Genomic DNA, 24,329 nt, shown 5'->3' with positions numbered 1-24,329 from the left:
GCTGGAGAGGCTAGTGCCCATGATGAAACCGGCTAAGTATACAACTGTCTGCAGTTTTCTCCGATCCTGTGCGGTGGCCCCTCCACACCAGACAATAATGCACCCATTTAGAATGCTCTCCACTCTGCAACTGTAGAAATTTGCTTTTGTGACATACTAATTCTCTTGAAACTCCAAATGAAATACTGTAGTCGACAATCGGTTCCTTGAGTTTACTAATTTGAGTGCAAGGTTGTTGCTGCGATACCACTTAACTGGCTGATCTATCTCACTCCTGTACACTCCTAGTCACCATCTGATGTTATTTCTGATCCGTGATATCTCACATCCCAGTATGGGTGGGTTTGTAGTTTAATAGGCACTGTCAATTGTCCCTAGAAGGTAGCTGAGTGGTAGAATTTTGTGGATTTTTGATGAGAATTTGGGAAAATTAGTACATAGAATTAGTGTAATTGTGCAGTTGATGATTGTTGTGAGTTCAGTAGGCAAAGTCGCTGATTGTACATTTTTCCCGTGACCATGTGGATCTCCTCTAGGTTCTCTGGTTTCCTCCCACATTCCAAAGATGTACAATGCCTATAAAAAGTATTCACCCCCCTTGGAAGATTTTATGTTTTATTGTTTTACAACATTGAACCACAGCGGACTGAATTTGGCTTTTTTTTTGACACTAATCAACAGAAAAAGACTCTTCCATGTCACAGTGAAAACAGATCTCTATAAAGTGATCTAACTTTATCTAAACACAATATCATTGATTGCATAAGTATTCACTCTTTCAAGTCAATATTTAATAGGTGCACCTGTGGCAGGAATTACAGCCTTGAATCTGTGTGGATAGATCTCTATCAGCTTTACACATCTGGACATTGCAATTTTTCCCCATTTTTCTTTACAAAAGTGCTCAACCTCTGTCATATTGCATGGGGATCATGAGTGAATGGCTCTTTTCAAGTCCAGCCACAAGTTATTAATTGGATTGTGGTCTAGACTCTGAGTTGGCCACTCTAGGACATTAACTTTGATGTTTTTAAGCCGTTTCTGTATAGCTTTGACTTGGGGTCATTGATGTTGTGGGCATCACTGAGTTATGGCTGAAAAAAGGCCATAGTTGGGAGCTTAACATCAAAGGATATGCAGTACTTTGTATCAAAAGGACAGGCAGGAAGGCATAGGCGGTGGTGTGGCTGTGTTGGAAAGAGATGGAATTACATCTTTAGAAGGAAGTGACATAGGGTCAGAGAATGTTGAATCTTTGTGGGTGGAATTAAGAAATTGCAAGGGTAAAAAAATCATTATGGGAATCGTATATTGGCCTCCAAGTAGTAGCTAGGATGTGGGGTTGAGATTGCAAAGGGAGCTGGAAAAGCCATGTAATGACACAGTTGTAACGGGGGACTTCAGTATGAAAGGGAAAATCAGTTTGTTGTCAGATTGCAAGAATACCTACCACGGCTTTTTTAGAGTAGCTTGTACTTGAGCCTACTAGGGGAAAAGCTATCTTAGATTAGGTGTTGTGTAATAACCCAGATTTTACAAGGGAGTTTAACATGAAGGAACCACTAGGAGGCAATGATCATAATATGACTGAATTCATAATGAAATATGAGGGCAGGATACCAAAATTTTTTTCAGTTATATAAAGAGTAAAAGAGAGGTGAGAGTTGATATTGTACCACTAGAAACTGATGCTGGTGAGATAGTAATGGGGGACAAAGAAACGGCAGATGACTTAATGAGTACTTTGCATCTATCTTCACTGTGGAAGACACTAGCAGTTTGCTGGAGGTCTGTGAGCAGGAGTGAGTGCCATTGCTATTAAAAAAGAAAGTGCTAGGCAAGCTCAAAGGTCTTAAGGTGGCTAAGTCACCTGCAGCAGATGCATGACATCCCAGAGCCTTGAGAGAGGTTGCTAAAGAGATAATGGATGCATTTGTCATGATCTTACAAGAACCACTTGATTCTGGGATAGTCCCGAAGGACTGAAAGATTGCAAATGTCACTCCACTCTTTTAGAAGGGAGGAAGGCAAAATAAATTATACGCCAGTTAGCCTAACCTCAGTGGTTGGGAAAGTGTTGGAGTCTATTATTAAGGATGAGGTTTCGAGAGACTTGGGGACTAATGATAAAATAAGTCAAAGTCAGCATGGTTTCTGTAAAGGGAAATCTTTCCTGACTAATCCGTTAAGAGTTATTTGAGGAAGTGACAAGCAGGGTGGACAAAGGAGAGGCAGTGGATATCATTTACTTGGATATTCAGAAGGCATTTAATAAGGTGCCACATGTGAGTGCTCAACAAGATAAAATCCGATAACATTACAGGAAAGATACTGGCATGGATAGCGGAATGGCCGACAGGCAGGAGGCAGTGAATGGGAATAAAGGGGGCCTTTTCTAGATGACTGCTGGTGTTCCTCAGGGGTCAGTATTGGGACTTCTGCTTTTCACAATGTTTATCAGTGATCAAATGGCAAAGTTTGCGATGATATGAAATACGAAGATAAGGTGGAGGGGTACATAGTGCTGGGGAAGACAAATTGGAAGAATGGGCAAAAAAGTGGCAGATGGAATTCAGTGTCGGGAAATGTATGACAATGCATTTCAGTAAAAGGAACAATAGTGCAGACTATTATCTAAATGGGAGAACCATCAAACATCATAAGTGCAGAGGGACTTAGGAGTCCTCATGCAAGACTTCCAGAAGTTTAATTTACAGGTTGAGTCTGTTGTAATGCAATGTTGGTATTTATTTCAAGGAGCATAGTATATCAAAGCAAGGAGATAAAACACTAGTCAGGCTGCACTATTGTCAACAGTTTTGGGCCCCATATCTCAGAAAGAGTGTTTTGTCATTGGTGAAGTCCACAGGAGGTTCACGAGGATGATTCAGGAATGAAGGGGTTAACATACAAGGAGCATTTGGCAGCTTTGGGCATATACTCACTGGATTTAGAAGAATGTGGGGTGGAGGGAATCTCTTTGAAACCTCATTGAAAAATGATGAAAGGACTAGATAGGATGGATATGGAGAGGATGTTTCCTATGGTGGGGTATCCAGAACTAGAAGGCACAGCCTCAAAATTGAGGGGAGATCCTTTAGAACAGAAGTAAGGAAGAATTATTTTAGCCAGAGAGTAGTGAATCTGTGGAATGCTCTGCCACAGACTATAGTGGAGGCAAGTCCGTGCATATACCTAAGGCAGAAGTTGGTCGTTTCCTGATTGGTCAGGGCATCAACGGATTCGACGAGAAGGCAGGTGTAAGGGGTTAGGTGGGATCCGGTATCAGCCATGATGGAATGGCAGAGCAGACTTGGTGGTCTGAATGGCCTAATTTTGCTCCAATGTCTTTTGGTCTTATGATCATTGTCTTGGTGGAAAACAGATCTTCCCCCATGTTGCAGTTCTCTTGCAGACTGCATCAGGTTTTGTTCCAGGATTTCCCTGTATTTTGCTCCATTCATTTTACTCCCTGCCTTCACAAGCTTGCAGGACCTGCTGCAGTGAAACATCTGCACGGCATGATGCAGCCACTACCATGCTTCATAATAGGGATTATGTGTTCTTGAAGATGTGTGGGTATGCCAAAGATAGCATTTAGTCTGATGGCCAAAAAGCTCAATTTTGTTTTCATCAGACCATAGAACCTTCTTCCAGTTTACTTCAGTCTCCCGCCTGCCTTCTGGCAAACTCTAGCTGAGATTTCATGTGAGGTTTTTTTCAACAGTGGCTTTCTCTTTGTCACTTTCCCATAAAGCTGCGACTGGTGAAGCACCCGGGCAACAGTTGTTGTATGTGCAGTCACTTCCATCTCAGCTACTGAAGCTTGTAACTCCTCCAGAGTTGTCACAAGTCTCTCGGTGGCCTCCCTCACTAGTCCCCTGCTTGCACAGTCACTCAGTTTTTGAGGATATGTTGTAGGCAGATTTACAGCTGTGCCATATTCTTTCCATTTCTTGATGATTGACTTAACTGTACTACAAGTGATATTCAGTGACTTGGAAATTTTCTTGTATCCATCTTCTGACTTGTGCTTTTCAATAACCTTTTCATGCTGTTGTTTAGTGTTCTTTTGTATTCATGGTGTAGTCTTTACCAGGATACTGACTCTCCTGCAGCTGAACCTTCCAGATACAGGAGTATTTTTACTACAATCAATTGATACACCTTGACTGCACACACATCTCCAAAAACAGATCTCCATTTAACTAATTATGTGACTTCTAAAACCAGTTGGCTGCACCAGTGATGATTTGGTGTGTGCTATTAAAGGAGGTGAACACAATCAATTATTTTGTGTTTTATATTTGAAACTTATTTTGATCACTTTGTAGAGATCGGTTTTATCTCTTGACACGAAAGAGTCTTTTTCTGTTGATCTGTGTCAAAAAAGCCAAATTAAATCCACTGTGATTTAAGTTGTAAAACAATAAAACATGAAAACTTCCAAGGGGAGTGAATACATTTTAAAGACACTGTACAGGTTAGGGTTAGTAAGTTGTGGTCATGCTATGTTGGTGCCAGAGGCATGGCGACTCTTGCAGTCTGCACCCAACATATCCCAAATGAGATGGTTGTTGATACAAAATGACGCCTTTAACTCTATGTTTTGGTAGACATGTGACAAATAAATCTAATCTTTATCTTAACCTACTAATCCCTAAGAGGTTCTCGGTGGAAGATAATGCTATTAGACCCAATAAGCATTTACATTATATTTTACTATATGCCAAAACTATTTTCTCTAATAACATCCAATTAAATTTCTTGCATTGCCAATTATTTCTTTGTCCAACATTTATGATTTTTTCAGATGAAGATTGGAAAACCATTGCATCAGATCTTTCTGAATCTTGTTTTTATGCCAGTAACGTGCATAAGGGAGAAGCTTATTTGTATAGAGTTGCGTATGTCAACAAAGCAGGAAAAGGACCATTTAGTCACCCATCTGTAAAAGTTATCATTGGAGAGACAGGTAAACCTGATAACTCTTTCTAGTTCACATAGCCTTATTATGGAGAAAATAAAACTGTATTGAACCCTGCCAAGAAACATAATTTAATGGCATATGTTTTAAATTAAAAGACCAGCACAACATTATGGCCGAAGGATCTGTACTGTTCTCTGTTGAAGTTCCTTTGGAATTCTTTGCCAGATTATCTTAGTAACTTATGGTAAAAGTCATTAATCTCGAATTCAGTTCCAATTCAGTTTAAATTTTTATTTGAAATTCAATTCTATTACACCTAGAAGAGTAGCAGCACTCAACACTTCTCTCAGTGTACATCTGCAAGTTCTTCCCAACTTAGGTTCCACAGTGACAAAAATAATGGTGAATATATTGGCACTGATTTTGTGCAGAGAAATTGATGCAGTTTGTGGTGAGTAGCTGCAGTGTATTAAGCAGTCACATATTCTGAAATGCATAAAAATGGCTTGTTTACAAACACCAGTCCATACAGCCAGAAGGCCTACAGATTTTGTTGATGACTAATCTCAGATGGACAGGAACTGGGGGAGTTATCAGATTATATTTGGTACCTTCACAATGATGTAGTGAGAATTAATGGCCCAAACTCCCTAGCGCTAACACAGCTGATAATTTTGTCTCTTTCTATTACTTTGTGTATTCTAGTATATAATCTATTTCTCTACTTAGCAGGATGAGGATCCATGGTTTCACATTTTCTATCTAATTTAAATTTCTAGACCTCTATCTCTGCATTAGCTCAGAGTCAATCCAAGTAAAGGACTTAAGGCACAGTGGGATAATTTTCTTTAGCACAAGAGTAGAATTAATTTCTTCTTAAAGCAATTAACAATTAAATAAATTGAGAAGTAAATAAGTCTATGGTGGATGCCCTCTCCCTGGCCCTATACTCATCTCTGAACAGTAAAAACACGTACAAAAAACTATTGTTTGTTGACCACAGTTAGACCATAAGACATAGGAGCAGAATTAGGCCATCTGGCCCATCAAGTCTGCTCTGCCATTCAATCATGGCTGACCCTTTTTTCTATCTCCTCCTCAACCCCATTTCCCAGCCTTCTCCCCGTAACCTTTAATACCATGTCCAGTGAAGAACTTATCAATCTCTGTCTTAAATACACCCAACGACCTGGCCTCCACAGCTGCATGTGGCAACAAATTCACCACCCTTTGGCTAAACAAATTTCTCCGCATCTGTTTTGAATGGATGCCCCTCTATCCTGAGGTTGTGCCCTCTTGTCCTAGACTCTCCCACCATGGGAAGCATCCTTTCCACATCTACTCTGTCTAGGCCTTTCAACATTCGAAAGGTTTCAATGAGATCCCCCCCCTCATCCTTCTGAATTCCAGCAACTACAGGCCCAGAGCCATCAAATGTTCCTCGTATGATAACCCTTTCATTCCTGGAATCATCCTTGTGAACCTCCTTTGCACGCTGTCCAATGCCAGCACATCTTATCTTAAGATGAGGGGTCCAAAGCTGTTCACAATACTCAAGGCCTCACTAGTGCCTTATAAAGCCTCAGCATCACATCCTTGCTCTTGTATTCTAGACCTCTTGAAATGAATGCTAACATGCTTCTTCACCACCAACTCAGCCTGCAAGTTAACCTTCAAGGTGTTCTGCTCAAGGAATCCCGAGTCCCTCTGCATTTCAGATTCCTGGATTTTCTCCCCATTTAGAAAATAGTCCGCACATTTACTTCTACTACCAAAGTGCATGACCATGCATTTTCTAACACTATATTTCATTTGTCACTTCGTTGCCCATTCTGTTAATCTGTCTAAGTCCTTCTGCACCCTACCTGGTTCCTCAACACTATCTTCCCCTCCACCAATCTTCATATCATCTGAAAACTTGGCAACAAAGCCATCTATTCCATCATCTAAATTATTTATATACAGCATTAAAAAAAGGTTGCAACACTGATCCCTGCAGAACACCACTAGTTCCTGGCAGCCAACCAGAAAAGGATCCTTTTAGATAGATAGATAGATACTTTATTCATTCCCATGGGGAAATTCAACTTTTTTTCCAATGTCCCATACACTTGTTGTAGCAAAACTAATTACATACAATACTTAACTCAGTAAAAAAATATGATATGCATCTAAATCACTATCTCAAAAAGCATTAATAATAGCTTTTAAAAAGTTCTTAATTCCTGGCGGTAGAATTGTAAAGCCTAATGGCATTGGGGAGTATTGACCTCTTCATCCTGTCTGAGGAGCATTGCATCGATAGTAACCTGTTGCTGAAACTGCTTCTCTGTCTCTGGATAGTGCTATGTAGAGGATGTTCAGAGTTATCCATAATTGACCGTAGCCTACTCAGCGCCCTTCGCTCAGCTACCGATGTTAAACTCTCGAGTACTTTGCCCACGACAGAGCCCGCCTTCCTTACCAGCTTATTAAGACGTGAGGCGTCCCTCTTCTTAATGCTTCCTCCCCAACACGCCACCACAAAGAAGAGGGCGCTCTCCACAACTGACCTATAGAACATCTTCAGCATCTCACTACAGACATTGAATGACGCCAACCTTCTTAGGAAGTACAGTCGACTCTGTGTCCCACTCGCTGCCTCCTACCATTCAGCCAATTTTCTAACCATGTTAGTAACATTCCTGTAATACCATGGGCTTCTATACTTCTACACAGTTCTGCCTTCTATCCTCTGAAACTGGATCCTTGACTTTCTGACCATCAAACCACAAGCAGTAAGAATAGGCAACAACGCCCCCACTGCTATTATTCTCAACACAAGGTTACAACCTCAATCTTCCTCTACACACATGTATTTATGGTCAGTTTCTGCTTGAATTCCATCTAAAATGATTTGATCTGTATGAACAGTATGTAAGACAAGCTTTTCCCTGTATCTTGGTACATATGACAATAATCAGAGGAATTTGGGCAAATGTTTTGTTTTAAGCTGGAATAGGTCAAAAACTTAATTATCACCAATATTCTTTAGAAAAGGAAATTCTTCATTCTTCCCTAGTCTGGTCTATCTGTGATACCTGACCCACTAACACTATTAACCCTCAGCCATCTCCTCAGTTCTAGGACAGTAGGGAAGGGAATAAACATTAATCTTGCCAGCAACAATCTGAGAAAAAATTCTAAAAGTTCTTTATATTCATATTTATCTCCCATTAATGTATCTCCATACAGGGTCAAAATGTCAAAGAGAAATAGAGAAGGTTAAGTAAGCATATCTGAACTGATTAAGATTTGTGCCATTAAACTACGAGCAATGGCAAATCTATTTGGCTGCTCACTGTTAACAGGATAGATAAAAGAGCAGGGAGCAACTGCACTATTTCTAGAGGGATCTAAGAATACAAATCCATAATTCCTTGGAAATGGTGTCACAGGTAGATGGGGTCATAAAGAGAGCTTTTGGTATGTTAGTCTTATAAATCAAAGTATTGAGTACAGGAGTTGGGAATGTTATGTTGAAGTTGTATAAAACATTGGCAAGGCCTAATTTGGAGTATTGTGTCCAGTTCTGGTCACCTACCTACAGGAAGGATATCAATAATATTGAAAGAGTACAGAGAAAATTTACAAGGATGTTGCCAGGACATGAGAACCTGAGTTATAGGGAAAAAATTGAATAGGTTAGAAGTGTAGGAGAATGAGAGGGTGATTTGATAGAGTTATACAAAATTGTGAAGAATATAGATAGGGTTTATGTAAGCAGGGTGGATGAGACTAGAACCAGAGTTCATGGGTTAAGGAGGAAAGGTGAAATATTTAAGGAGAACCTAAGGGAGAACTTCTTTATTCAGTGAGTGATGAGAGTGTGGAAAGAACTGCCAGTAGAAGTGGCGGATGCAGGGTCGATTTCAACATTTCAGGAAAATTTGATAAAGTACATGGATGGCAGGGGTATGGAGGGCTATGGTCTGGGCACAAGTCGAAAGGACTAGACAGCGATGATCTTTGCATCATCAATGAGGACAGGAGAGGTTCCAGAGGATTGGAGGGTTGCGGATGTTGTTCCTTTATTCAAGAAAGGGAGTAGGGATAGCCCAGGAAATTATAGGCCAGTGAGTGTTACTTCAGTGGCTGGTAAGTTGATGGAGAAGATCCTGAGAAGCAGGATTTATGAACATTTGAAGAGGCATAATAAGATTAAGAATAGTCAGCATGGCTTTGTCAAAGGCAGGTCATGCCTTACGAGCCTGATTGAATTTTTTGAGGATGTGACTAAGCACATTGATGATGGAAGAGCCATAGATGAGGTGTATATGGATTTTAGCAAGGCATTTGATAAGATACCCCATGCAAGGCTTATTGAGAAAGGGGACATTGCTTTGTGGATCCAGAACTGGCTTGCCCACAGAAGGCAAGAGTGGTTGTAGACAGGTCATATTCTGCATGGAGACCGGTAACCAGTGGTGTGCCTCAGGGATCTGTTCTGGGACCCCTACTCTTTGTGATTTTTTATAAGTGACCTAGATGGGGAAGTGGAGGGATGTGTTAGTGAATTTGCTGATGTCACAAAGGTTGGGTTGTTGTGAATAGTGTGGAGGGCTGTCAGAGGTTGATAGGGACATTGATAGGATGCAAAACTGGGCTGAGAAGTGGCAAATGGAGTTCAACCCAGATAAGTGTGAAGTGGTTCATTATGGTAGGTCAAATATAATGGCAGGATATAGCTTTTTTTTTATTAGTTTTTTTATACATTTTCTACATAGCTACAGATTAAAAAAACCCCGGATCAAAATGAAGAACATTGATACAGTGCAAAAATAAACATACAATGATAATATGATACAAAGAAAGATAATTGAGAAAGCACCCAAATTGAAGACATGTAAAATTAGTATCCTCCCCAAGCCCCGCAACAAAAAAAAAGCTCCAGACCAACCACAACACAATATAGAGAATATAAATCAGGACAATCAAACCCCCAAAACTGTAAATACACTTAGCAACAGAAGATATTAATGCCTACTACAAAAAAAAAGGAGCTGAAAGCAAGGGACCGAAAAAAAACCCTAGTTAAGAGGAAGGTTACGAAAGTACTCAATAAAAGGTCCCCAGACCTTATGGAACTTTAAATCCGAATTAAGGACTGAATAATTAATTTTTTCAAGGTCTAAGCAGGCCATAATATCGTTAAGCCATTGAGCATGTGTGGGCGGGGCAACATCTCTCCACCTAAGGAGGATTAAACACCTAGCCAGAAGAGAGGCAAAAGATAATATTCGACACTTAGTCGAACTCAGACGTAAATCTGTCTCACCCCAGAAACCGAACAAAGCAATTAAAGGGTTAGGTTCTAGGTGATGATTCAGAATATACGATAACGTTATGAAGACATCTTTCCAAAATTTCTCCAAGCTAGGACAAAGCCAGTACATATGAATGAGAGAGGCCTCGCCCCTTTTGCATTTATCACAAAGCGGAATGATGTTAGGGTAAAACCGAGATAATTTGGATTTAGACATATGGGCTCTATGAACAATCTTAAACTGTAAAAGGCAATGGCGAGCACAAAGAGAGGTTGAGTTAACCGATTTGAGAAACGAGTCCCAAGTCTCATCGGATAAGGAGGTATTTAAATCATGCTCCCATGCCATTTTAATTTTATCCACAGGGGCACGTCGTAGGGCTGCTAATTTATCACGAATAAATGATATTAAACCTTTACCTAGTGGATTAATAGAAAGAAATAAGTCCATAACATTTTTCTCAGGCATTTCAGGGAAGTTAGGGATTAGAGGAGTAATAAAGTGTCTAATTTGGAGATATCTAAAAAAATTAGCATTAGGCAGATTGAACTTAGCAGAGAGCTGTTGAAAAGAGGCGAAGCGATTATCAATAAAAAGATAGGATATAGCATTAATGGTAAGATTCTTGGCAGTGTGGAGGATCAGAGGGATCTTGGGGTCCGAGTCCGTAGGACACTCAAAGCTGCTACGTAAGTTGACTTTGTGGTTAAGAAGGCATATGGTGCATTGGCCTTCATCATCATGGGATTGAGTTTAACAGCCAAGAGGTAATGTTGCAGCTATATAGGAACCTGGTCAGACCCCACTTGGAGTACTGTGCTCAGTTCTGGTCGCCTCACTACAGGAAGAATGTGGAAATCATAGAAAGGGTGCAGAGATTTACAAGGATGTTGCCTGGATTGGGGAGCATGCCTTAAGAGAATAGGTTGAGTGAACTCGACCTTTTCTCCTTGGAGCGACAGAGGATTAGAGGTGACCTGATAGAAGTGTATAAGATAATGAGAGGCATTGATCGTGTGGATAGTCAGAAGCTTTTCCCCAGGGCTGAAATGGCTGGCACGAGAGAGTATAGTTTTAAGCTACTTGGAAGTAGGTACAGAGGAGATGTCAGGGGTAAGTTTTTTACGCAGACAGTGGTGAGTGCATGGAATGGGCTGCCGGTGGCATTGGTGGAGGCGGAAACGATAGGGTCTTTTAAGAGACTCCTGGATGGCAACATGGAGGTTAGAAAAATAGAGGGTTATAGGTAAAGCCTAGGTAGTTCTAAGGTAGGGACATGTTCGGCACAGCTTTGTGGGCCGAAGGGCTTGTAGCATGCTGTATGTTTTCTGGCACAATAGTTTGGCATGGACTAGATGGGCTAAATGGCCTGTTTCTGTGTGTGGTGTTGTATTACACTATGGCTCTATAAAAAATAGGGATTATTTATCAAAGAGGGAATGAATTGGATCATGAACACAAGGGATTCTGCAGATGCTGGAAATGTTGAACAATACATACAAACTGCTGGAGGAACTCAACAAATCAGGCAGTATCTATGGAGTGGAATAAACAGTTGACGTTTCAGGCTGGGGCCCTTCATGTGGAGTTGAAATGGAAGGGGCAGGAACCGGAATAAGAAAGTGGGGGCAATATGTATTGTTGAAATGAATCATATTTAGAAACGGCAGGGGGAAGAATCAACTGTAGATTTTCTGTTACATGTTTTAATTTGGAATTAACATTCAGAGTGTTTTACCAAAATGTTTTTTCATTCCATATTTTAGTTTTCTAATTCTGGTTTTTGCTTTCTTTTCTCTGATTAGAAGTACAGTCACACAGTGTGCATGGTGAGAAGCCAGCATCAATGAAACAGACATACACATTTTTAGCAGAGAGAAACAGGTACATGAATTGACCCTAATATATTGATAAGTTGGATTGTACTTTTAACAAAAGAGTACATAGGCTAAGAGAAGGATTGTCACCTTGTGGTGGAAAGGCTTGTGAGTTTCTGAGATCCCAAGAGCAATGCCATCTATTTGCCACGGTAGTTAACAGTTAGCATGACACTATTACAGCTCAGGGCATTGGAGTTCAATTCTGGCTTCCTCTATAAACAACCTTGTACGTTCTTTTCCTACGTGCACGTGGGTTTCTTCTGGGTGCTCCGATTTCCTCCCACAGTCCAAAGACACACCAGTTGGTGGGTTGACTGATCATTGTGAATTGTCCCGTGATTGGGCTAATGTTAAAATCAGTGGGTAGCTCAGTGGGACATAAGGGCCTATTCCACGCTGTGTCTCTGAATAAAATAAATTAGCTCCTGGTAAGGTCACCCATTGTGGTAATAATACGGGGGAGGTTCCAGACAAAGAGTAATCCAACCAAGACTTCAGCGGTGGAGCTGATAGATGATGATGACACATCACAACAGCAGTGAAGGCGGAAGAAGGCTGCAACAGTGTAGGGACCCCACTCATTTTGTATTCCATGTCATTAGACCCTGACCCTGGTCTGTCAAGTACCATATGATGGTTGTTGTGCATCAGCCTCCCCATATTGAACAAAATCACGCACGGGCGTTCATTATTAAGGGGATAACCCCTTAGGAAGGTATCATACTCGTCTCAAGTGATCACACTAATAATAATTCTGCTAAAGGATTAAAAACAGAGTAGATTAGGCAGCTTATTTGGAGAAGTAAACAGTTAACATACAGGTATATAACTTATGAGAGCGCTGCTAAAGGGGATGTGCTATTTTGACATGGCACCCCTGGAGATCCGTAGAACAGTAGCTTCAGCAAAATTCTACAAATGTATCCAAAATATGCCCAACAACATTCTAGTTTGTAAACTCGTCAAAAATGCTCCTCAACTTCCAACTCAAATCCCAAAACCTTTCAACAACTTGAAAAGCCTTGACCCCTATACTGAACACAATAAATAGCACCAATACTAGCACGCCAACACGCCTCCTGGCAGAGATCTGGTGGACGACCCCATTTCGCTCCTCCCGGGCTTTACTACAGCTACTAGAAAAAACTGGAAAGCCACAAATAGACTCAGAAGCCATGATGCCAAAACAGTGCGAACACTATAGCGATGGGGCGCCTGACAACCCCAGTTTGCCCCATTGTGCGCCAACCCAGGACATCCTCCTCCTGGTCCAAACATGCTCTCCCACCAAGATGCGAGACGGCTTTGCCGCAATCTGTCGATGCGGCCATGAGCTGGAGGAGCAGATTGACAAAAATCAGTTAAAAGTGTGAAGAGATAACTCCTGTCATACGAAACAACAACAAAGTTTGTACATAGAGGATAGTATACACGCTCAGGTGCCTTTTCATTATTGGATACATTAACAATGCACTTTTAGTTTGTTTCATTTATTCAACAACATGTAATTGGAAAAAAAAGTTAAACTAAAGCTTGCTGCAAGGACAATCTCCAAGCTTGCAAATAGGTGAAAAGTTAATCTTGAACTAAAATGATAATGGATAAGTGAGCTATAACAGTTAACCATTACTTAGGAGTGGACCATAGAGGCCCCTGATTTAGCTTCACAATTCAATATGACATTTGATATTCTATGTCAGTTTCCCTTCCCGTGCCTGAATTTCTTTTGATTGAGGTTCCAACTATGATCACTAATGTCAAATGAAGATAATATACCATGGATTAACAGTCCTTCGGTAATTAAGTAATAAAAGAATCAGATTATAGCAGGATACAATAAATGGAGACTTGGTGAAACATTTTCTTAAAAAACAAAAACCAGGAAAATTATCTAAATTATCTGTCCTTTATCAACCTAACATTTGGGCGGCTTACCTTGCATAGAAAATACTCTGAATGCCTGACGAGAGAATGCTGCACACAAAATCAGAATCAGGTTTATTATCACTGACAAATTTCATATGTCATGAAATTTGTTGTTTTGCTGCAGGAGTACAGTGCAATACATAAAATATACTATAAATTACAATAAGAAATATATATTGAAAAAATAAATAAATAGCGCAAAAATAGTGAAGTACTGTTCTTGGGTTCATGGATCATTCAGAAATATGCAGACAGAGGGGAAGAAGCTGTTCCTAAAACACTGAGTGTGTGTTTTCAGGCTCTTGCACCTCCTCCCTGCTGGTCGATATAAAAAGTTAAATAAAAGCTGATGGTAGTTTGGTGGAGCAAAGATAATGTACAGGTATTCTATTGGAGCTCTACTGCCTTACCTTTACTGGAGTGAAACCAAATGCATCCACGAAAGGATTTCTGTTAGACAACTGGTGACAGAGAAGAAATTGTTCTGAAGTAATTCAAGGGCGTAAGAGAAATACTGTACAACTGAAGAAATGTGTAATTGTACTAGAGGGTGGTAACATAGTGCATTCTTAGATTAACATCCAACAATAACAGGAATTAAATTTACAAAGCTGCTATACTTTTCATCCTTTTGTTTGATTTTTTATTAAGAGGGCGCTTCAGCATCATAAAGAAATGTATTGAAAACTCCACTGGAAAATCATTTGCAGCTAAAATCACTCCATACAAGAAAGGAAGGAAGCCATTTGTCCTGAAGGAATATGAGACCCTGAAGAAGCTTCACCACAGCAATATTGTAGAGACTCATTGTGCCTACATTACACCCAGATACCTGATAATGATCCAAGAACTCTGTGAAGGCAAAGAGCTGCTTCACTATTTGGCTGAGAGGTAAAAATTAAATGAACTTTGTCACCATTACCATTTTATTCTGCATCACATTTCCTCTGTGTTACTAGTGTAAAGCCGTGGTTATCTGAAAAGGCTGGGATTGAAATTGGAAATGGGACCTGGTTAGAATGAGGCATGTCGAAACATGCATTCCTGTGGATTTATAATTAAGCATGACTGTTGAACGCATACCTCCGTTATCTAATAAAGTGGCTAACGAGAAAATCTGCAGATGCTGGAAATCCGAGCCACACACAGAATGCTGCAGGAGCTCAGAAAGCCAGGTAGTATCTATGGAAAAAATTAGAGTTGACGTTTTGGGCCTGCTGAAGGGTTTCAGCCCGAAACATCATCTGTACTTTTTTCCGTAGATGCTGCATGGTCTGCTGAGTTCCTCCAGCATTTTGTGTGTGTTGCTGTAATAAAGTGGCCACTGAGTGTATGCCATCCACTAGTGTAGCCCATCCACTTTAAGGTTTGACATGTGTGTTCAGAGATGCTCTTCTGCACACCACTGTTGTAATGCGTATTTATTTGAGTTACTGTCACCTTTCTCTCAGCTTGAACCAGTGTGGCCATTCTCCTCAGACCTCTCTCGTTAACAAGGTGTTTTTGCCCACACTGCTATTTTGTCTTGGGCATCATTCTCTGGAAACTCTAGGGACTGTTGTGCATGAAAATCCCGGGAGATCAGCAGTTTCCGAGATGCTCTAACCCACCCTGTCAGGCACCGACAATCATTCCATGGTCAAAGTCACTTAGATCACATTTCTTCCCCATTCTGATGTTTGGTCTAAACAACTTATGAACCTCTTGACCACATCTGCATGCTTTTATGCACTGAATTGCTGCCACCTGATTGGCTGATTAGATATTTGCATTGACAAGCAGGTGTACCTAATACAATGGCCACTATATATTATGATGCCAAATAAATGAAGTAACTAGTTATTCCTTACACTGTAGCTAATGTGAATAGTTAATGTAAATTTCAATAGTTAATTGAAACACTAGATTTTCTTGTGAATATTCAACACAAGGATAATGTTCAGTCTTAGTACATAAAGCAGCTTATATAAGAGCACATAAGAAGTATTTTGGAAGCTGGCTTTTTGGTACATCCACAGATAATGCAAAAAAACACCACAGTGACTCTACGAATTAACATTACCTTCATCCCTCTTGAAGTGGCAACATCCAACAATTTTTCAAATATGCAAGTACTTTTAAGGTGAAAAAAGGAGGCTGATAAATTTACTGTTCGTAAACCTGATAGTAATACTGTGCTCATTGTTGGAAAGTGATTAATTTCCTCACACAGTCATCTTCCACCTTGATAAAACGCAGCTTATTACTAAGAATAAACCAATTTTAGTCACCAGTTTTTTTTTGCTTCTCCTCTCTTTGTGAAAGACGGTAACTCGATTGAAATTATTTTTTTCAGCATCTTGTTACTTATTTTCTATATGCAGGAATTCTCTGTTAACAGTAGACAGGAAAATTTCACTAGGGCACCTCCTAATCTTCAGCCTTCAGGAGGCAGAGCAAAATTAGCTGTGTTTGGCTGTTTATGAATTATTGCATGTGAGGAGGTTGTGTATTGAGAAAGGTGGGGTGCAGAATTACAGAAGAGTAGCACAAGACATTGTGTTCAAGCTACTGATTCTGCATTGGTAATTTAATCCCACGTTTGTTGTTTTGTCATTTCCCTGAAAATACTTGTTCTTGCAAATTCTTTTGAAGAACATAAAGAACAGGAAGCACAGGTACAGGCCCTTCGGCCCACAGTGTTGTGCCTAGCTAATTAAACTACATATTAAATGGCTAACTAAATGAATCCCTTCTGTCTAAATAATGTCTATGTCTCTCCATTCTCTGCACATTCATGAGCCTACCTAAGAACCTCTTAAACACCTTTATTGCATTTGCCTGCAAAACCATCCCTGCACCCACCACTCTCTGTAAAAAAAAACTTGCCTTGCACATCTCCTTTAAATTTATACCTTCTCACTTTCAATGTATGCCCTTAGACATTTTGACCCTGAGAAAACAATGCCAGCTACCTATGCCATCGATGTTTCTCATCATATAATATTTATCAAGTCTCCACTCAGCCTCTGCCACTCCAGAGAATACAACCCAAATCTGGGTTCCCCTGTCCAAAACAAGTGGAGTATAGCATTTTCTTCCTTGATTATTTGTCTTTATTTGTTCGTGGGTGTTGTTGATGACAGCGGTTAGTGATACAAAATTGAGGGAGTTTTATTGTATCTGTTGTTAAATGTTTAGTGAGATGGGAGGCAGTCTTTAATCCTGGCTTTAGCTACACCATAAGGGATTGATGGAAAGCTGCAGGGGTAGCTTTACTGTATCGTATCAGTTTTCTAGATACCTCAGGGAGCTTTTGATGGGACAGAGCGGAAAGATTATTGTACAATACATTGTCACAACATAAAATTGAATACTAATTGTTGGAAACTGAAATCTTATGAAAGCAGGTAGATTCGGGTTGACAATACAGGAATCACATCCAGGAAAATTAATTGGGAGCCAGTTCACCTTTAAACAACAGTGTAAGTGAAGCAATTACACTGGTAGATTGTTTTCGAAACATGGTTTTATGTTTATTTTTGAGGTAATGACCTCAAAAGATGCCCGCTGTCTGAAAGAACTTTAAGTCAATAATTAGATGAGGGCCTTTCTGCATAGAATAAGTAAAACATTCAATTGTCTTCTAGACAGGTGGACTTGACATGGAATGTGCAGTGTGGCCAGAGTTATCAGCTGCCAACCAGGACAAGGGCAACATTGCATAGATTTTTTAAGAGATTTAATTGTCCCCATAAACAGGTGAACTTGACATGGAATATCCAATGTGTCCAGAGTTATCAGCTGCCAGCCAGGACAACAGCAACAAGTGGCTCAATGCCTAAGGCTATGATTCAGATTCAAATTTATTTATCACATATACATTGAAGCATACAGTGAATTGCAGCATTTGTGTTAACATCTAAGGATGTGCTGGAGGCACACCACCGCCAACATGTCCACAATACAGAACAGAACAACACAGAACACAACAAGCAAATGAACAACAACAAAACTGCTGAATTCTAGAACCTGTTGAATTGGGATGTCAAGCAGGTATTTTTTGCCCTGGTTCACCAAAGAATGGCCCCTATTTTGATGGAGATGCACTCATGCCAGATGAGTAATCTCCCATTTCAGCTTATATTTCAGTAGCCTGACAGCCAGCTTTTGGACTTTCATAAGATATGCAACCAACTGAGGCGCATAATGGATAGTTGGCATTTCGAAGCAAGAGACCTGTAGGTCTTATTATTAAACTGTTAAGAAATCTCAACAGCTTTACCAGCACTGCATGTACTTCAGTCATTTATAGTTCCATGTCCAAAATTCCAGCCCATTTCAGGATTCCAATGGAGGTTAACATAGAAACATAGAAAACCTACAGCACAATACAGGCCCTTCAGCCCACAAAGTTGTGCCGAACATGTCCCTACCTTAGAAATTACTAGGTTTACCTATAGCCCTCTATTTTGCTAAGCTCCATGTACCTATCTAAAAGTCTCTTAAAAGACCCTATCGTATCCGCCTCCACCACTGTTGCCAGCAGCCCATTCCACGCACTCACCACTCCCTGAGTAAAAAACTTACCTCTGACATCTCCTCTGTACCTACTCCCCAACACCTTAAACCTGTGTCCTCTTGTGGCAACCATTTCAGCCCTGGGAAAAAGCCTCTTGACTATCCACACGATCAATGCCTCTCATCATCTTATACACCTCTGTCAGGTCACCTCTCATCCTCTGTCGCTCCAAGGAGAAAAGGCTGTGTTCACTCAACCTGTTTTCATAAGGCATGCTCCCCAACCCAGGCAACATCCTTGTAAATCTCCTCTGCACCCTTTCTATGGCTTCTACATCTTTCCCGTAGTGAGGCGACCAAAACTGAGCACAGTACTCCAAGTGGGATCTGACCAGGATCCTATATAGCTGTAACATTACCTCTTAGCTCCTAAATTCCACGATTGATTAAGGCCAATACACCATATGCCTTCTTAACCACAGACCAGCTGCTCAACCTGCGCAGCTGCTTTGAGCGTCCTATGGACTCGGACCCGAAGATCCCTCTGATCCTCCACACTACCAAGAGTCTTACCATTAATACTATATTCTGCCATCAGATTTGACCTACCAAAATGAACCACTTCACACTTATCTGGGTTGAACTCCATCTGCCACTTCTCAGCCCAGTTTTGCATCCTATCAGTGTCCCGCTGTAACCTCTGACAGCTCTCCACACTATCCACAACACCTCCAACCTTTGTGTCATCAGCAAACATACTAACCCACCCCTCCACTTCCTCATCCAGGTCATTTATAAAAATCACAAAGAGTCAGGGTCCCAGAACAGATCCCTGAGGCACACCACTGGTCACCGGCCTCCATGCAGAATATGTCTACAACCACTCTTTGCCTTCTGTGGGCAAGCCAGTTCTGGATCCACAAAGCAATATCCCCTTGGATCCCATGCCGCTTTACTTTCTCAATAAGCCTTGTATACAGGTACCTTATCAAATGCCTTGTTAAAATCCATGTACACTACATCTACTGCTCTTCCTTCATCAATGTGTTAAGTCACATCCTCAAAAAATTCAATCAGGCTCATTAGGCACAACCTGCCCTTGACAAAACCATGCTGACTACTCCTAATCATATTATACCTCTCCAAATGTTCCTAAATCCTGCCTCTCAGAATCTTCTCCATCAACTTACCAGCCACTGAAGTAAGACTCACTGGTCTATAATTTTCTGGGTTATCTCTACTCCCTTTCTTGAATAAAGGAACAACATTCGCAACCCTCCAATCCTCCGGAACCTCTCCCGTCCTCATTGATGATGCAAAGATCATCGCCAGAGGCTCAGCAATCTCCTCCCTCGCCCCCCACAGTAGCCTGGGGTACATCTCATCCAGTCCCAGCTACTTATCCAACTTGATGCTTTGCAAAAGCTCCATGTTACTATCTACATGCTCAAACTTTTCAGTCTGCTGAAAGTCATCACTACAATCACCAAGATCCTTTACCATAGTGAATACTGAAGTAAAGTTTTCATTAAGTACCTCTGCTATTTCCTCCGGTTCCATACATACTTTCCCACTGTCACACTTGTTTGTTGTCACTCAGTTTCCATTAGCTGTTTCTTCCTTGACTATACTTGGAGTATAATTAGTTCAGTGGTTTGTGTGGCCAAGGTTCAAATTAATAGATACCCTGAGATTCATTTTCTTATGGGAAATCACAGTTGAAACAAAGAAGAACAATGCAATCAATGAAAAACTACACACAAAGGCAACTTATTTGAAAAGAAGACAAGCTGCCAAAAATAATAATGGATAAATAATAACTAATATTAAGAACATGACTTGTAGAATTTTTGGAGTCCGTGGATTGTGGAATCAAATCACGGTTGAGGTGAGTGAAGTTGTCCATGCTCAATGTTCAGGACCCTGGTGGTTAAAGGGTAATAACTGTGGTGGTCTGAGACCTATGGCTCCTGTATCTCCTTTTCAGTGGCAGCAACCATAAGAGAATATGACCTGGTTGGTGGAGTCCCAGATGATGGATGCTGCTGTCTTGTGACAGCGCTCCTTGTAGATGTGCTCAGTGATGGGGAGGTTTTTCCTGTAATGGACTGGGATGTACCCAAAGCTGAACTGGAATATCCAAAAGTAAATAATATAAAAAATGTCTAGTATGCAAACCAGCCCCACTTATCCCCCCGTGTTAATGAAGCAGTGTTTTTTTTCCCATTTGCAGATCGAGTTACAGCGAGCACCACGTGGTAGAACTGCTGGCACAGATGCTCAGTGCAGTCGAATATCTTCATTTTAATCATATTCTTCACTTGGATTTGAAATCAGAGAATATGATTATTGTGGAGCACAATATTTTGAAGCTGCTGGACTTCGGCAATGCGGAGATTCATGTACCTGGTCGACCAGTGCTGATGAAAAGGTGCAGAGACTTTGTGGAGAATATGGGTGAGTTTGGGGTTTTTCCAGTTAGAAATGGAAAATGACCTTTAGATGTGCACTGAGTTGCCAAACCCTGCCATATCCCAAGATAGCTAATAAAGTTCTTTCAAGTTATATTTCTACATTAATGTGGAAAATACAGCAGCCAGTTACATAGAAGATTGTTTTTATTTATTACATTTCCTATTTGAGGGAATCACTAACAATACCTCCTCATCTCTGTTCTAAAGTGACGTCCTTCTATTCAGAGGCTATTCCCTCTGGTCCTAGACTGCCCCTGTAGACCGATACTGCTTCCTTTGCTGAGTTGTTGTGATTCTGCTTTAACATTAAATCAACTATATGATGATTTCTGACCCTATGATAGGAAGTAGGTTTTGATGAAACAGCTGAATAAATTTGCACCCAGGACACAGCTTTGTGGATTTATTGTAATGATGTCATACAGTTGGAATGATTAACCACCGATAAGCCATAACTTTTGTGTGATGTATATAATTTACTTAGAAATATAATAGTAATCATTTCTTTTTCAACTTGTTTATGAAATTCAGATGCCACTGGCAGTGCTAGGATTTGAGTTTTACAATTCCATAGGGTCACAGTTAAGCTTACTGAGACAAGTTTGTTTTTTAAATTCCATTTTTATTTACTCATATAAATATAAATTCCCCAGCTGCTATGGTGTGATTTGAGCTCATGCTGCATCAGTAGTCCAGAGCTTTGGTTGCAATACACTACCAAATGATTTATTTATTTATGTTTGTTTGTATATTGAGATATAGCATGAAACATGCCCTTCCAGCCCTTTGAGACACGTCGTCCAGAAACCCCAATTTAATCCTTGTCTAATCAGGGGACAATTTACAATGGCCAATTAATCTACTAACCAGTATGACTTTGGATTGCGGGAGGAAACCCAGTCGGTCAAGGGGAGAACATTCAAACTCCTTACAGACGGTGGCGGGAATCGAACCCAGGTTGCTGGACTGTAAAGCATTAGCTACCGTGCCGCCCTAATACATATCTATATGTTTAAATGTGTAGCATTACTTGCAGAAATATGTCCAGTCCTGATGAAGGGTCTCAGCTGGAGATGCTGACTCTTTATTATTCCTCTCCATAGATGCTGCCTGACCTACTGAGTTTCTCCAGCATTTTATGTGTGTTACTTGCAGTTAAGTTTCAGGATATATAGTTTATTAAGGATAATAAGTACTATTTTAAGTATTTTTCCATTGTGTAGTGTGACCTGAAAACAGAAAATGCTAGAAATATTCAGCAGGTTAAACAGCACCGGTTCCTTAAGGTTGTCATAGCCGAGGAGAGTGGTGGGGAAGCTCCCACTACTGTACCTGTTAAATGCACCCATTGGATTGCGTTTCAAATAGCCTCTGACAGTCAAGCCCAGCTTCTGACATTCACGTATGGCTTCACTTCTAAGCCCAGTAGAATTTTTTCTACTGACAGAAGGGGTAAAGGTAGGTTATTGGCACCTTTAAACTATTTGTTTTGGGCAGATTAAACTTGACAGCTGTGGTTGACAGCTCATCTAGAAGGAAAACTCTGATCTCAAACCTCTGCTGCCTTGCGGCTATACTCACTCAAGGGGAAGGCTTCAGGAGTAAACCTTAAGGAAAAATCTGGGGCTGGAGTCCTTAAGACAGACCTATGTTGAGTTCAATGCTGACTGGTGACTCCTGTGGCGCCAGTGGTGCCAAACTATTTGTCCCTGCCGTTTCTTTAGATTCATAAGCTGTGCGAAGAGGGTGAGCTAACTTCATGGGCAACAGCTTGCTCTCTACATCGTACTGCTCTGGCTTATGTAGAAAGTTAGGACTCAACATCCATGGTTGGCTCTGATCAATAGGAGGGGGGCCTTTTAACAGCACCAGCGGAGAGTCCTGATAAAGTGGCTGAAACATCGATTGTGTTTCTCTGTACTGATGTTCCCTGATTTGCTGTTTCCAGTATTTTGTTTTAGTTTCAGTTTTGCTTTTATAATGTGGGCTTTCTCTTTAATACAGCAGTTAACTATTCACATTCTGATTCCAATAGAGGTGGTTATTTCTCTGTCACCAAGGTCAAAGCCACAACAGGATAAATCTAATTATGCATTTAAGATTGTTTTCTGTCTTCAATGAAGAGTCACGCCTTGAAGCAGAACATCCAGTTCCTTGCGCTTGTATCACCCACTTCACAGTTGCATTTAACGTTATCAAGGCCCAATCTGTTTCTGCTTTTTTAGAATACTGGGAGGTTCTTGGTCTACATCAATCATTCATTTCTCTAGAACAACAAACACTTAAAGCACCAGCACAAGAATATTTGATTAAAATCATTAGAGGATCAGCATATTATCTTATCTTTCTAAAAGAATGTTGCCTGGACTCATTTATTTTCCCTGGAGCGAAGAAGGCCAAGTGTAACCCGACAGTACTATCTAAGACTGTTCAAGGCATAGGTTGCAAAGGTGGTCAAATCTTTTTCCCATGGCACAGTGTCAAACTCTAGAGATCATATGTTTAATGTGAGCAGAAAGAGTTTTAAGAGAGACCGGAAGGGTATTTTTCTTTACACAGAGAATGGTTATATCTTGAACTTGCTGCCAGGGTAGATGGTACAGTCAGGTATGATCACATTTAAAAGGCTTTTACACACTTCAGTCAGCATGGCAGAGGATACAATCCTAATGCTGCCATATCAGATTATTATATAATGGGCAAAATGTTTGGCATGGGCTGAAAGATCCATTTCTATGCTGTATTCAAAGCTTAATTTAATCAAACTGCTGCAATTCTTGAATATCCAGAATGCTGCTAAGGAGGGAGTTCCAGGATCTTGATACAACAGTGAAAGAACTTTTAAGGGAGAAGTCATAAAAATAGATTCATACTACTTTTCCTTATTCACCACCCCTGGAATCTCTTAAGGGACCCTCTTCATATCACATGATTTTTTTTTAGGAATATCCGTAAACAAAAAAATGGTACTGGAGAGGGGAGACTTTTGTGTGCAGTCCCAAAAGAATCATTATGTTCTCCTATTTACAAATACAACAACTGAAATTTGCAGCCACGGAGACTGTGGTAATATTGTTTCAAACCATGAAGTGAACCTGATCTCCAGACCCACCCAGGGAGCGAGTGCAGCAGCTGGAAGCTCAGCAAATGGGGCTGCTGGGAAAACCTCCAGGTAAAACCTCAGCATGGACACTAAGCCCCTGCCCCTTCCCCACCATCTTCCCTCCTGATCTCTGGAAAATAAAATGAAAATAAAAATGAAGATCTCAGAGCAAGACTACAGCAGCAGAGGGATATCAGGAACTGTTGTGCA

General features: G+C 40.6%; 1 protein-coding gene across 1 annotated transcript in view; it reads left to right on the top strand.

Moving 5' to 3' along the window:
• The window catches only part of LOC140732397 (obscurin-like), a 530,964-nt gene that overhangs the window by 501,389 nt on the left and 5,246 nt on the right, over positions 1–24,329 (top strand). The window contains exons 114-117 of the mRNA XM_073054987.1: positions 4,814–4,975; positions 12,042–12,120; positions 14,694–14,933; positions 20,776–20,999. Of these exons, the coding sequence (XP_072911088.1) occupies positions 4,814–4,975; positions 12,042–12,120; positions 14,694–14,933; positions 20,776–20,999 (705 nt within the window). The remainder of the gene's footprint in view (positions 1–4,813; positions 4,976–12,041; positions 12,121–14,693; positions 14,934–20,775; positions 21,000–24,329) is intronic.

The sequence above is a fragment of the Hemitrygon akajei genome, chromosome 8 (assembly GCF_048418815.1).
Source record: "Hemitrygon akajei chromosome 8, sHemAka1.3, whole genome shotgun sequence".
Taxonomy (NCBI): domain Eukaryota; kingdom Metazoa; phylum Chordata; class Chondrichthyes; order Myliobatiformes; family Dasyatidae; genus Hemitrygon; species Hemitrygon akajei.
The sequence above is the reverse complement of the archived record's forward strand: the minus strand, read 5'-3'. Positions and strand labels throughout refer to the sequence as shown.